This window comes from Halichoerus grypus, chromosome 2 (assembly GCF_964656455.1).
Source record: "Halichoerus grypus chromosome 2, mHalGry1.hap1.1, whole genome shotgun sequence".
NCBI lineage: Eukaryota > Metazoa > Chordata > Mammalia > Carnivora > Phocidae > Halichoerus > Halichoerus grypus.
In genome coordinates this window covers 64177655-64193154 of record NC_135713.1, presented here as the reverse complement: position 1 = coordinate 64193154, position 15500 = coordinate 64177655, and the positions used below count along the sequence as shown (strand labels likewise).

Sequence of the window (15500 nt, the reverse complement as noted above, 5' to 3'; positions counted from 1 at the left end):
CAGAACAGGGACATGCCTGCCCTCTCTGTAACGTGGGCTTGGCACAGGGCAGAGTAGGTGAGGTTTTTAGGTGGAGAGATGGCCAAGGGAAAAATTGTTTTGCCTACTCTATGTGACACAGCTGAACAGAAGGAAGGTCTGGTTAGGGATGGGAACAGCTCATCTGGTAGGGGCTGCTGTGAGGGAAGGGCTTTCTTTGTTACCTCCTTGGGAGAACCCCTAACTGCCCATCCATCACCACCTCTTCAGGACTTGGGCTCAAACTGTGACTTCTTACAACTTCAACCTGACAGAAGATAGCAAGGCTTCAGGTCACATGAAGTTGGTGGCAGGGCTCAGACCAACACCCAGGGACACTGAATCCCAGACCAGTGTCCTCCATGACATGCTTCATGGCTGCTATATGGCTACATACATAGCTGTGTGTCTGCACTGAGTGGTTATTACATCCCAACTTGCTTTTCATCCAGCTCTGGGTTAAGAGCTTTACATGCATGATTCCATTGTCTTCTCCTCAGATGTCATTGGCTGCAGAACCTGAGGTGCCCCTGAGATGCCTGGGCTAAGCTGAGGCTCCTTAGCAGTGAAAGGTGACTTCTGGCTGGAGGCCAGGGAAGAGCCACCTCTGGCCAGCATGTCCCCCCCCCCCCCCCCATCAGATTGAGTTAGGTTTCTGGCATTTCATAAATCATTGACACTTAATACAGGACTCTGTGCCAGATGCCATGTCCTTCTGGCCTCACATCCCCAGGGAGACCCAGGGCTTACTTCAGGCCAATAATATAAGGAACATTTACATAGTCCTCATTTACATAGTATCTATCATATGTCAGGTACTGTAATTGTTTCATATGCATCTAGTCTTTTAATTCCCCAAACAACCCTCTAAGGTAGATACTAATGTTTCAGGAGTAGGTACAGGGCAGCTCGCCAAGATCACACAGCCCTGCAGAGCTACGATCTGAACCCCTGAACCCGGCTGCCTGACTCCAGCCTGAGTTTTTGCTGCTACACTAGACCGCCTCTTCAGGGCTGACACCTCTCCCTCCATGAGACCTTTCTTAGCCACCAGAGTCACGGGCACGAGCTCCCTCTGATGTTTACCTGTTGGATTGGGTATTGTGGGTCCTGGGCACTGACATGAGAGACCATTCCAGGCTAGGGAAATTCAAATCTGATCCCAGGGATGCTCATAGTAAGAGGGGCCCTGATGTGAAGTCAATATGAACCCTTGGGTTCAAATTCCCACGTGCCACAACAATGTCCAATATTAGAAAGACTGACAATACCAAGTGCTATCAAGTTGGTAAGTTGGTAGAACCACAGTGGAAAACCATACGGTAGTATCTAGACAAGCTAAACACACACCTATCCTATCATGCAGCAATTCTACTCCTGGGTTTATGTGTGCACATGCACACCAAATGACACATACAAAATTTTTCATAAGAGCTTTATTTATAATAGTTCAAAATGGAAATAACCCAATTGTCCATCAACAGAATGGCTAAACTGTGGTGTATTCATATAATGGACTACTACTACACAGCATGAAAAAAATGAACTTCTGACACACACAAAAACATGGATGAATCTCACAGACATAATATTAAGCAAAAGAGGATGTGATTCCATTTTTACAAAATTCAAGAGCAAGCAAAACTAATCTATGGTGATAGAGGTCAAAACAGTGTTTACTTCTGGGAGATAATAACTAGGAAGGGGAACAAGGGAAACTTCGGGGGAGCTGGCAATGTTCTGTATCTTGATCTGGAGGGTGACTGCCCAGATGTGCACACATATGTAAGGATTATCAAACTGTACTTGAAAAATTAGAGCACATTACGAAATGTAGCTCAGAAGTTAGGGAAAAAGTGGTATTTCAAATAAAGACAATTTCTGGGTACGGCTTAAAGCAGTTATTTTTGCCCACCCCCATCCACTCTTCTCCCTTAGTCTGGAAGGAGCCCCACACTTTCTTCTTTTCTCTTCCAGTCAATGTGTTTCAGGTGGAGCTCATTCTTTCCCAGGCCCCAAATCAGGGCACCATTTCCCCTAGTCGCAGTGATTGGTTTAGGAATTGGAACAGGGCCAAGCTGGCTAATGAATCAATCCAGAATTTTTTCTTGGAACTAGTAAGAAAAGATGTTTTTTCTGTACTGTAGTTGCCTATCTATCAGGATACAAGCCTGGAGCTGCCAGTGGCCATCTTGCTACCTTCTGGAGAGTCCGCCTGAGAAAGAGGCCACACAGAGGAAAGCGGAGTGAGATTAAATTCTTCCTGAAGACACTGTGTCAGAACCTGGATCTAGCCATCCCTGTACCGAAATTTTTCATTTGGTTAATCAATAAATTTTCCTTTTTAGCTAATCATTTTGATTTCAGTTTATTACAGTTATAACTGGAGTCTAATACACTGGAAATCTTGGGTAAAATTATGAGAAGTATGGGGGGGCTTGGAATACAAAATAACCACTGAGCCTTGTCCAATCTATTTTATGGTTGCTTGCCCTGTAAAACCATAGTCCTGCCAGAAGGTGGGTGGCACAGGCCCAGGGGTCCTGTGGGAAGGATTCTGGTCCTTGCTTGGAAAGGGTTCCAGACTAGCAATCTAGAGAACTGGATTCCACTCTCCATTTTGTTGCTTCTTAGTGGCAGGACCTTGGGCAAAATACTATACCTCTTTGAGTCTTTTTTATAAAATGGAATATCATTACCTAGTTCAAAAGGCTGTTATGCAGATCAAATGCAAGTTTCCCAACTTCTCCAGCTTTTTCATACCCTTAGGTGAGTTAGTGCCCACATCTGGGCATTCTCAATGCACCCTTTATGATCCTCTGACCATTGCCATAATGATCTTTATAGTGTGTGAGCTCCCCAATGGCAAGAAAATGTTCATCCCTGTGCCCTCTTGCCAACAGGGCTGGGCACACGGCTAGCAGAGACTCCTGAATCCAGACTAAGAGGTCTTATGGGCCAAGGGCTTATGATCTGGCAGCCCACCCACCCTTCTGCCCTTCATTTCCTTGCCTGATAGATGAGGCTGATTCTGACACCCTGGATAAGGTAAGAAGGACTCCAGGGAAACTGCTGGGACAGTCCTGGGCTTTGAATGCTGAGAGCTGAGAACCCACCATGGGGGCCACATAGGGCCCTTCCCAGCTTGTCAACCGCAGGTGCCAAGAACAGTTTGCTGAGTGAAGAATGGGGGCTGAGGCTGCCTGGGTACCCTTCTCAGATCTGGCTGTCTGAGACAAACATTGGACAAAGGGCTCCTGAGGCCATCACACTCACTCCTTCCTTAGCTCATTTCTGGGTCATAGAAAAGCTTCCTGCAAGAATCTCTAGGCCTATAAGTTGATGGAACAAACCTAGTGCCGAGTAAGAGCTGTGTAGGGAAAGGCCATCTTTCCTTATACACCCTCATTCATTCAACAAACACTTCATGACACACCACTCCACATTAGAGAAGTAGAGATGAAAGAGGCTAGATCTCAGCCCTGAAGGGATTAGCCTGGAGAGAGCCATATTGGACACAGCCTCCATTTTGGCTTCCCCGTCTGTCTCCTGTCCTGCTCCCCTGCATCTCTTCTCCACCGAACAGCCAGAATGATCCTCTCAAACAACGTAGATTCTCAGCTTAACCCCCCTAAAGACCTCCATAAAGCCCTCAGTGACAGGGGGAAGTAGATGAGTGGATGAGGTGGTATTAAGTTTAGGGCACCTGGGAAGGCTTCAACAAGGTTGCTAAGCAATTTAGATGTTTATCTCTGTGCCACCTCTTAAGATCAGTATTTAGAGCCCTGGGAGTCTGAGAGGGGTGAGGGTAAGCGGTCAAGACACACATATTAGATCCAACGGCAATCTGGCACCAAATCCCAGGTCTGTTAAGTTGCAGTCTGGCTCATGGGAGAAATTCTTTATTTAGATGCTTCAGTGACCAAGAGACAGAGCATAAGCACACGCACACACACCCATACACAATACGTAAAGGCATTTCACAGGCAAAGGGACAGGCAATCGGGGGACGGGGCCATGAGAGCAGCTAGGGGCTTCTCTGACTCAATGAAGAGGGGCCTATGATGGTGACACTCCTTGGAATTCCTGCTTGAAAGCTACAAGGAAAAAACCACTCCCAGTGAAGTCCTCGGCTATAAAACACAGCAGAGTTGGAGAAATCGAAGGTTGGGGTCTGGGAAACATCTTTTTCCTCATTGCAGAAACCTGTACCAGTTCTCTTTTCTTTCCCTGGGGGTCCTATCCTGTTCCCCGGTACCCAGGAATCTCCTGGTGGATGATGGGAGAGGGCTAGCACCACAGCAACCTGGGCAGGTGGTCTGCTGCCTGAGGAGAAGGAGAGGGCTAGGGAGCCAGGAGCAGCAATGCACCTCAGAGCTGGGCTGGCACGAGGCGGTCTGCCTTCATGGCACAGAACCATCAAAGGACTTTGCATGTGGGGACTTGCCCACACGCGCCTGGGTCAGAGCACCTCTCCGACAGAGGAGGGGAAAGCCCCCCCCGGAGCTTTCCATGACCCCACAGGGTACTGAGGCCTCCTCCAGCTCTAGCTTTTCCCCAGCTGCTGCAGATCCTTAGCACCATTCAGGGACTGTGGAGAAGGGGCAGGAAGGACAGCACTGCTCTGCCAGGACTGTATCACTGCTCCAGGAGGAAACTGCACAGTGGGCAGAAAGCTGTCTAACTGGCCAGCATCTGGTCGCAGGCTCGGGAAAGCCTGTACTTTTTGGCGAAAAGGGGAGTGTCATATTAGCTCAAAGCATCCATGGAGCAGCCATTTCCATCTACCCTTTCCCACCTAGGCCAAGGTCTGGTGTGAAAGCGCCAGGTTTCACTGGAGCTGCCTAGAGCCCAGGGAGAGCTCAGTTCTTTAGCTGCAGAGACTGGTTCAAAACTGACCTGCAGAGGAAAGACAGGCCTGGGGCTCACGACATACGGCCCAAAGAGGCTGGGGAAGGGGAAAGGCCATCCTCCAAACTACTACCCTGTGAGGCCCTAAGTCCTCTCAGGATTCATCCCCTTCTCTTGTCCTGACCTACAGGGCCCACTCCAAAGGGGAAAAGCAGGGGTGGATTTCCCTGGACCAATCAGAGGCTACCTGTGGCCCACTCCTGCCTTAGGCCTACATGTTCTCCAGGTATAAGAAACGAGGAAGAGGGAGCCAAGGGCTGACCATGGTCACGGGAAGCTGGCTCATGGCTGGTTCAACCTGGGATGCCAGACAGAAACATCTCTAGTCTTCCAAGGTGGCTGAGTCTTTCTGAATGGTCTGCCTTTGCACTGGAATCTGGCCCAGGGGTGATGCCATTGTTTTTGGTGACCTGTAATTTGAGAAGGAATAAATGCACAGGGTCAGTTTGTGGCGGCTGTGCTGATGCTCCAGGTAGTTTATTCTAAAGATAGTACAGCTCTTCCAGGGCCTTGGACTAATAAGGAGGGCAGCTCTCCTTTACTGAGGGCCACCGCACGCTATGCACAATGCTTTGCTTCCAGCGTCCTATTTCATCCTCATGGCAATTCTCCAAGGGGGCAGATAGTACCCCCATTTTATATATGAGGAAACTAGAGTTCAGAAAGTTTAAGTCACCTGCCCCCAGTAAGCTTTTTATTGTTGTTTCTAGTTATTCTAAAAAATCCCCCCTGCCCCGTAAGCTTTCTGAAAGTGTGGATGATTCAGGATGGCAGCCCATGTCTCTCCACTATATCAAGCCATTTATTCTGCCTACAGGGCCCTATATGACCCTATATGACCTGGATAGTACAGACTGATCATTTTCTCCCGCACACTGAGTCAAAAGTGGCTCTCTTGTCACTCTCCATCCCACTCTCTGAGCATCTAGCAACACCTGATATTGTCTTATTTGTTTATGGATTTGTTTAGGATCTGCTTCTACCACTAGATAGGGATCCAAAAGATCAGGGAACACTAGTGGTCTTGGTTCCTACTGTAGCCCTAGTGCCCCAAACAGGGCCTGGCACATAATAGGTACTCAATAAATATTTGTTGAATGAATGAAAGCTTACCTCTAATAGCTCCCCTTTTTGGTACTAACACTACACATACATTATCTCTAACTTTCATGTCAAGCTCCACTTGGAATGGCAGAGCACAATGAATGCACTTTGGAATCAAAAGATTTGAATGCTGGGTCTAACTCCAAGTAACTGTGCAATCTTGGGCAAGTCACTTAACCTACCTGACATAAGGTTTCCTTGGGTTGGAAAAGGGGGGTTTGTGTGTCTTTAATTCAGAGCTGCTATTGCAAATTAAATGAGATTAAATTAGGTGTTCAACAAATTGTATCTATAATATCACAGAAAAGGAATTGGAGGTTCAGAGAGGTTTACTGACTCACCCAAAGTCCCATAGCTCAAAGTGTAGGAAGAAAATGGTAAACTCTAGCATTTTCAAGACGGGGTAGCCCCAGGGTAGGGCTCTGGCTGGTTCCAGGCAGTCTACTGAAACTGCCACCAGTCAAGCTGCAAGGAGGGTGTGCTGAAATGGCAGTGAGCCCCACCCGCTGGGTTGCAGGGGCTTGTGTCAAGTTCATATCGAAAAGAAGCCTCAAGAGTCCTCCCAATTTAAGATATATATACAAATAAATAAGAAGACCTGCTGCAATGTGGGAGGGGAAACTTCAGGCAGAGAGGACCAAGGACATTTTGACTCTAATATTCTGTGTTTCCACCACCTTTAATTCATTCAGCTCTGTGAGCAATACGGAACCTACCACCAAAGTCAAAGAAATCATTTTAGTAGACTTGCTTGCCTGAAACTCAGTTTCCTCATCTATAAAATGGGGATATTCCCATCTCAGAAAGTTACATAGTGGCACACTGTCCACACTACCCAGTTCCCTTCTGAGAGGAAGGGACAGACCCACGTGAGCCCTCCCCTGGCTAGGCCCTAGCCTCCTCATATCGCATGGTACCACAATCTCCTTGTAAGCATGAAGCCTTGGAGGAGTGTGCTGTGAGCCAGACAAGCTTTAGTTTGAATTATAGGCTCTGCCTCATACTATCACTTGGAATGGTGGCTGCCTCTGTCTGTAATAATTCCTTCTTCCTAGGGCTGTTGTGAGGATTACCTGAGAGAATTTTTTTTTTTTTTAGATTTTATTTATTTGAGAGAGAGAGAGACAGAGATAGTGAGAGAGAGAGCACAAGTGGGGAGGAGAGGGAGAAGCAGGCTCCCCACAGAGCAGGGAGCCCGATGTGGGACTCGATCCCAGGACCCTGGGATCATGACCTGAGCCGAAGGCAGACGCTTAACCGACTGAGCCACCCAGGCGCCCTACCTGAGAGAATTTACTTGGCATATGCCCTGTAACAGAATAGGGGCTCAAAGAATGTTAGTCATTTTCAAGGTTTATATGAACAGATGACTGATTCTGTTTACCTCTTTCCTTCAAAGCACTTACCACAATTTGTAATTATTGGTTGTTTACTTGTTTATTGTTTGTCTCCTCCCATCAGAATGTAAGGTCATGAGAGCAGGGCCTGGGTCTCTGGCCACCACTCAGAGGGTGTTCAATAAATATTTGGTCTAGGAATGAACAAACCTGGTCATATTTGGTAATAACCCTTAGAGGGAGCTCTTGCCACAAAATTGATGACAATCAAGAATAGGTTCTTTGCACCGGTGGTGGGGACTAAAAAAAGCTTCCCTAGTCAGACTGTTAAAGGGCAGAAAATCTAAGTACTTTTAGGAGACCACCAAGGAAACTATGTTTCTCTACTAAAATTCAGCCCAGCAGGTCCAAAGGCTGCAGAGAAGCTGACAGGAGAAAAACTTAAAGAGGAGACACTTCTTTCTGTTAACTGATTGATCTTTTGTTGACTGAGAAAAGGCTGCCAGGATTCCATTTTAGCAAAGGAATACTTGGCTTTGTTTTTATTTAGAAGACCTGAGTTCTTGTTGCAGACCCTTGAATTTCAAAGGACGATTACTCACTGGTTCTTGTGTTTGAAGCCGCTGACATGAGCTTGATACTGTTCTATGGAGTTCAGTACTATCTTACACGTCTTGCAGGGGTAGCCCTTCCCAGCTGAAACACACATAAAAATCAAGATGCTTAGTTATCCAATAAAATGGGACCCGGGGACTGCTGCTTTTGACAGTAAATGCCTTTCTGAGGATGATGGATGGTGGGGTGAGGTTAGGTGGTTGGCCCTGATGAGCATCCCAGAGGCCTCATTGCTCATGGGGACGCAGGCTATGTGCCTATGTACTTCCTGGGGTTGGGAACCTCCTCATCCCCTGCAGCATCCCCAGCATTGAACCTGGTGCAGAGTAGCTGTCTGTTGAGTAAATAAAAGACTGACAGAACAAAGAGGTGACATTTGGTCTAACTGTCTTTTCTACCTTCTAACTGTGCTAAGTGGCCTCATTAAGAATGCCTTTCACTGAGAGATTTCTGGGAAACTGTCACTCTCCTTGGGCTTGCAATAATAGTAATAATGAGAATGCCTGCTATGAAAATTAATCTGTCTTTCTACCTTGGGGCCCACAGACACCCTGTCTTACTACCATGGTTGATCCAATGACAAAGTGGTCTTTGTCCACATGGTCTAGTAGAAAGCATGGGTCAGGAGCCAAGATATGGAGCTGGACTCCTGGCTCTGCCTTCATGTGATCTTGGCTAAATCCCTTCCACTTTCTGATCCTCAGCTTTTCTCAACTATAAGCCAATTACACCATAACTTATAACCATAATACTTATAATAAAAAGCAGCATTATTAACCAAGTATCTGATATAGGCCATACACACTAAATAATTTTGTCTGGCCCTCACAACGATCCTGTGAGAATCATTACCGTTATTTTATAGGTGAGGAAAACAAGGCACAGTCACATGTCTAAGAACACAGAGTTAGGAAGTGGCAAACTCAGGCTTGGCTGGCCACAAAGGTTGTACTTATTCTAGCGTGCCAAATATTAGCTGTACAAGAAAGGCAGCTGTACACATAACTTCAAGAGCCCTCCGGTTCTGACACTTTTCCAATCATCTGCCATCCTAAAGTTTCACAACTCCGGAGTGAGATCACCTAGGCTCAAATCCCAGATCTATCATTTCTTACCTGTAGGACCACAGGCCAGTTACTTAACCTCTCTGAGATTTGGTTTCCTCATTTGTAAAAGTGGGGCTTCTCTGAGACTCAGGTTCCTTACCTATAAAATGAGGTTAATATTAGTATCAACCTCATAAGGTTATTGTAATGATTTAAGTAAAAGCATTTGACACATAGTAAGTGCTCAACAAATGTGAGCTTTCATCACTAGTATTATTTTACTCTTATGGGTTCAGCGTGTCAGTCTGGTAAAGAGGTGGAGAGTATCTTTTAAAACCAGCCTTCTATTATGGCAGCTGGAGCTACTGTGAACACCAATGATCGCCTCTACTCCAACAAACTAGCCAATGTTCCTAGCTACATTTGTTTCCTTTGTATCTTCAGGTATTTCCTGGAAGACACAACCCTTAAAAGAATTTAAGGGGAAAATTATTGCAATCAGAATTCAGGTCCTTTTTAGACATTAACGGACAGAATTTCCAGAAGCCTTTATTTTAGACCCTCAGCTCTTCTCTCTCTAAACTCTCTAGGGGGTCTGATTCATTCCCGACTTTACCACTTAAAACATACGAAACTATCAATATTTAACATCTACTGACCTACCAAATGGCAGTATCTCTAACCCAGACCCTTCCTTTGAGGTTTAGAGCTATATATCCAACTGTCTACTTGGATATCTAATGGGCGTCTTAAACTTAAGCTGATGAAACCTGGCTATCCACCTAATAGCTTAAGACTAAACCTGGTCACCATTCTTGACTATTCCCTTTTCTTCACCTCCCACATTTTTTTTGGTAAAGATTTTATTTTTATGTAATCTCTTACACCCAACATGGGGCTTGAACTCACAACTCCAAGATCAAGAACTGCATGCACTACTGACTGAGCCAGCCAGGTGCCCCTTGCCTCCCACATTTGACGGCCAAATCCTGGCAATTTTACTTCCAAATAGTTCTTGAATCCATCTACTTCTGTCTACCTTCTCCACTGCTACCTTAGTCCAAGCTCCCATCTTCTCCAGTATGAATTACTACAATATCCTCATTGCTGGGGTCTCCACACTCCCCTTCCTCCCTGTTCCAAAACATTCTCCACTTTGTAAGCAGAATGATCTAATAATGCTTAAACTGTCAGTGGCTTCCCAATGCTCTTAGGATAAAGGCCCAAATCCTTAACATGACCAACACCACCATGACTGGATGCTTGCTCATCTTCCCAGAATCGTTTTGCCCAACACTATTTTCTCCTTACACTCTGGGAACCCTTCCTTGACCCCTGCTCCCCTATCTTAAGTTATCCCATTTGTTTCCCTTTTTTTTTTTTAAAGATTTGTCTATTTATTTGAGAGAGAGAGAGAGAGCGCACACATGTGCACAAGTGGGGGGGAGGGGCAGAGGGAGAGGGAGGGAGAGAATCCCAATCAGATTCCCCACGGAGCCAGATGTGGGGCTCGATCCCAGGACTCTGAGATCATGACCTGAGCCAAAATCAAGATCTGGGTGCTCAACCAATTGAGCTACCTAGGTGCCCCCCCACTTTTTAAAAGATTTATTTATTTATTTGAGAGAAAGAGAGAGAGCAAGAGCAGGGGGGAGGGGCAGAGAGAATCTTTTTTTTTTTTTTTAACTTTATTATTTATTTGAGAGAGAGAGGGATAGAGCACAAGCAGGGGGAGCAGCAGAGAGAGAGGGAGGAGCAGGCTCCCCGCTGAGCAGGGAGCCCGATGTGGGGCTCGATCCCAGGACCCCGGGATCATGACCCGAGCCGAAGGCAGACGCTTAACCGACTGAGCCACCCAGGTGCCCCGGGCAGAGAGAATCTTAAGCAGAATCCAAGCTGAAGGCAGAGCCCAGCGCTGGGCTCGATCTCACAACCTGAGATCATGACCTTAGCCGAAACCAAGAGTCAGACACTTAACCGACTGCTCTATCCAGGTGCCCCATTTTCTTTTTCTTTAATATTTTATTTTTAAGTAATCTCTACACCCAACATGGGGCTCAAACTTACAAACCTGAGATCAAGAGTTGTACACTCAGGATGCCTGGGTGGCTGTCAGTTAAGTGTCTGCCTTTGGCTCAGGTCATGATCCCAGGGTCCTGGGATTGAGCCCTGCATCGAGCTCCCTGCTCGGAGGGGAGCCTGCTTCTCCCTCTGCCTGCCGCTCCCCCTGCTTGTGCTCTCTCTGACAAATAAATAAATAAAATCTTAAAAAAAAAAAAAAAAAGAAAAGAGTCACACACTCTCCTGACTAAGCCATCCAGGTGTCCCATTTGTTTAGTTATTTGATCAATGCCTATCTTCTCTGCTAACCTCTAAGCTCCATAAGAACATGGGCAATACCTGTCTTATTTACTACCATACATACAATGCCTGGCATATATTAGGAAAGAACCCAACAAATATTTCTTGGCTGTATATGAATTTAACAAGACCTGAAAACCTGTCCTATGTAGTGGCTGAAGAAACCGGAGGGATCCGTATGGGGCAGAGAAAGCAGACCTGTTCTATGTAGGAGGAAAGGCCCTAAGTAGGGAGAGAAAGTGATGGGGTAAAGCAGAGGAGGATCGCAGTAACCTCGGGATGTTGAATGCTCTGGCATTTGGAAGGATTTGACTGCCTGAAATGCAGGCTTTAGTTATGGTATTCTTGGATAAACAAGAGACATATGAGCCTTAATTACAAAGCAAACTCCAAGTCTTTGCTCTGCTTGGTGGATGCTGCAGCTTCTGTTTGGGGGAGAGATCTGGACACTCTGGGTCATCTCACATTTGACCCATACTTGTCAGGAAACACTTTGACAAGAGCCCCATGGAAACTATTCTCTGGACCCAACATAGAACTTGACCCGAGTTTCAATGCTGGCTCTGCCTGCTGCTGCCTAGTGTGGGACTCAGGACAAATCACCTCACCTTTCTGATCCTAATGACCTCATTTGTAAAATGGGGATAATCAAACTTGCACAACAGAGCTGCTGTGAGGATTAAATCAGGTAATTACATGTGAGAGCATCTAGCTTAAGCCTGGAGTGCAGCAGCCGCAGGTAAGTATAGGATGACTGACTGATTGAATGAACAAACAAGTTTTGGCAGAGGCCAGCAGGGAAAAGTCAAGCTGCTAACAAACCTAAAACCTCTACTAAGGCGAAGTCCCTGTCAGCTCAAGCCACTGCTTTGCATATCCTAGATCAGCATCCCACTCTATGGGTAAGAAGGGGGTCAGAGTGCGTTCAGTGCCTCTACTGATGTCCTGTAGTTGGAAAGCCTCCTGCCAAGTATACTCAGAGCTGGAGGCAGGGGGAAGGAGTGTAAGTTTTGGAGCCAGACAGAGCCAGAGACACAGACTGATACTGTCACTTAACATCAGGTCCTATCAGCTGTTTGACCTTAGGCAAGTCACTCTGAGTCTCAACTTCTTTATCTGTGAAATGGAAAAAATCATACCTATTTTTAGGAATGCTGAGGGAATTAAATTATAATATATATGTTAATATCAAAGGGGGTGTGATACCCCTGCCCCCTGCCTAGGTTCTCATGAAAAATTTTGGCTGGTCTGTAAAGCAGTCAGATGCCTTAAGCAAGAAGAAAGGATCTAGGATACAGTTCTAGGATTAAGTATGGTAATTAGTCTTAGACAAATGGAGGAGTAGATATAGGAAGGAGACTTTGGCTTAAGATAATAGAATGGATACAAGTTAAGATAAGCAGCCTAAAACACGGCAGGGTTTAAGTCCTGGCAGTGGACAGAGATAATGAGAAAATGACCAGGGCAGGGCCAAATAAAGGAGGGCCAGGAGCTGGAGCAAAGAAGGGTCAGCTGCAAGAGAACCCTGGGTCATGCCGGCTGGATGCTATGTTGTCTCTATCAGTCTCAGGCCAAAATAGGAGGGTGTCATAGAAGAAGGGTTCTGGGGCGCCTGGGTGGCTCAGTCAGTTAAGCGACTGCCTTCGGCTCAGGTCATGATCCTGGAGTCCCAGGATCGAGTCCCGCATCGGGCTCCCTGCTCAGTGGGGAGTCTGCTTCTTCCTCTGACCCTCTCCCCTCTCATACACTCTCTCTCTCAAATAAATAAAATCTTTAAAAAAAAAAAAAAAGAAGAAGGGTTCTGAGGAGCTTGGTTCTGAAGTCTCCAGATTCCTCAGCATATGGGGCTGATCCTGTTAAAGGGGAAGGCATTACTTGTATGTGGGAACACTACGTAAATATCCAATTTTGTTTTTGTTTTTTCTTTTTTAAAGATTTTATTTATTTATTTATTTGACAGAGAGAGAGAGAGAGAGAGAGAGCACAAGCAGGGGGAGTGGCAGGCAGAGGGAGAAGCGGGCTTCTGACGTGGGACTCGATCCCAGGACCCCGGGATCATGACCTGAGCTGAAAGCAGACGCTTAACCAACTGAGCCACCCAGGCGCCCTGTAAATATCCAATTTTGAAGAGGTTTATAAAGCAAGGTCCTTCAGTGGCACTGGAAGAACACTCCTTAGCACCCTGCTGAAGCCACTGTTTCATGCCCATCTCATCTTGTCAGTACTGCTCAGTGATGACCTGTGTTGTATGGCTGCTTTGGGTTTGGGGGTTGTTAGAGAGGCATGATCTCTCCCCTTGCTCATATGTGGTCTGGAACATCTACAACATTTGGGTGTTCACCTTTCCAGGACTGTGGCAAGAGCACAGATGACCCTGAGCAGCAGGTTCCCTGAGGCCAAGTTGTTTGTACTTGGATGCCATGGGGGCCTCAAGAGTTGACTGTCTGGTGCTGCATCTCCATGGCCTGGGTGGAAACCCTGAGGACCCACTGAATGCTCATGTAGGCTCCAGGAGACAGGGACTGTTCCCTCAATGAGGGAAAAGAGTAGGCGCTCAATAAACATTTACTGACTGAATGAAAGAGAAAATAATAATCTTCCCCTCCCCCACTCTTATTATAAGCCCTAAGTAGTTACTGTGATTGGGAAGGCTCTTAACTCTTCATGAATGCTTAGTCCTGTGATGCTGACTGGCATCTTGAAGTCAGGGAAAAACTAATGTTCTCTGAGTCAGAGTGGTGTCCTTCACCACACTATCCCAAGGATATAGGCAGGCCTGAGCTGCTGAGAGATGAGGGGCCCTGAGGACACTCTAACATCTGACAGAGGCTACTGAGGTCTTCACACAGGAATGTGGATGACAGGGAGCTTAAATCAGAGGTTGCAAACTGGTGGCCCTTGGCCCAAATCTGGCTTGCAGACAGGTTTGACTCACACAGGGTTTAACATTTTAAAAATTTGGTGGCACATTTAAAACTGAGGGGCTTTTTCTTTTTTTTTTTTAAGATTTTATCTTTAAGTAATCTCTACACCCAACATGGGCTTGAACTCAGAACCCCAAGACCAAGAGTTGTATGGTCTACTGACTGAGCCAGCCTGGCGCCCCTAAAAATGAGGGGAATTCTTAAAGAAATCTGACTTTCTAGAGTCTTTTGAAAAACGGAAGATACGGTAGTAACTAGCTGGAGCTGCCTAGGAGAGGCATGTACTCTTCAGCTGATCAAATCCCCTCTTGGCTCTTTTACTTATTGAAATTTCCTGTCTGGTTTCTGCAGGCATTTGAGTTTGCAACGCCTGCTTTAGATGTAAGGAAGAAAGGGCACAGCTTTGGTAGTCTGGGGAACTCCAGTGGTCAGGCCCTGATCCAGCTCTGGGTGTGAGCTGGGCCCTCTTACCTGATGAGTCAGTGACAGCAGGGTCTGCCAGCCGCCCATAGTGTGCCATGAGTTTGAGCTTGGTTTCCTGTTTCCTGTGTTTCTTGCCCACATAATGTTGTTGAGCCATGACAGGGTCGTTGAAAGTCGCATGGCAGAGGCTGCAGAACTTGTCTGGGTCTATCATCTCTCTATTCTGGTGCAAGGCTAAGGTGGAGGCCACAAGGAAAGGGTTTGTAAGGCGTTTCGACAGAGCTGCGGTGAGAGAGTTCAAACAGAAACAATGAAAAGACCCAGAAGGTGCCAAGCTTTCTAGTCTGCTGAATGGAAAGAAAGGCTGGGTCACTAATCACACTTGCAGATGTGGCACTCTGCCTGTGTGACACACACGGAAAGCCTTCTCTAATTGGGAAAATTGGGAAGATTTGGGGGAGCTCAAAGACCAGCTACTTGATCAGCAGCTTTCACTACTTCAGGTACATGAATCCTGATTATCTCATATTCTGAGGAGGCTTCTGCTATCAAGTTGCCCAATTACAACAGACTAGAAACGTACATGTTTGTAGTCTTTTTATCCCTCAGAATTCCCGAGAACTTCACAGCAAGTGGGACAAGAAACCTGGGTGTTTTAGTCCCATCCTCAAAGTGCCCTAGTTACAGAGCTGGGACCCAATGCACAGATGTAGCAACTGAGGGCCTGAGGACCTGGAGGGTCATTTAGAAAAGGCAACCAT

The 15500-nt window shown here is 46.4% G+C and overlaps 1 protein-coding gene across 7 annotated transcripts in view; it reads right to left on the bottom strand.

The window, feature by feature from the left end:
• Positions 1–1439: 1439 nt before the first annotated feature.
• Positions 1440–15500, bottom strand: part of ZNF346 (zinc finger protein 346) — a 69509-nt gene continuing 55448 nt past the window's right edge. For 3 of the 7 annotated variants that reach the window (XM_036084907.2, XM_036084904.2, XM_036084912.2), the window contains 3 exons: positions 14788–15021; positions 7973–8066; positions 3905–5339 (listed from right to left, as the gene is read on the bottom strand). In XM_036084907.2, coding sequence (XP_035940800.1) covers positions 5252–5339; positions 7973–8066; positions 14788–15021 — 416 coding nt within the window. In that variant the 3' untranslated portion in view covers positions 3905–5251. Of the gene's footprint in view, positions 5340–7972; positions 8067–9100; positions 9192–14787; positions 15022–15500 lie in introns of those variants that run through there. The other 4 variants (XM_036084905.2, XM_078066912.1, XM_036084913.2 and 1 more) reach the window with 4 other exon arrangements.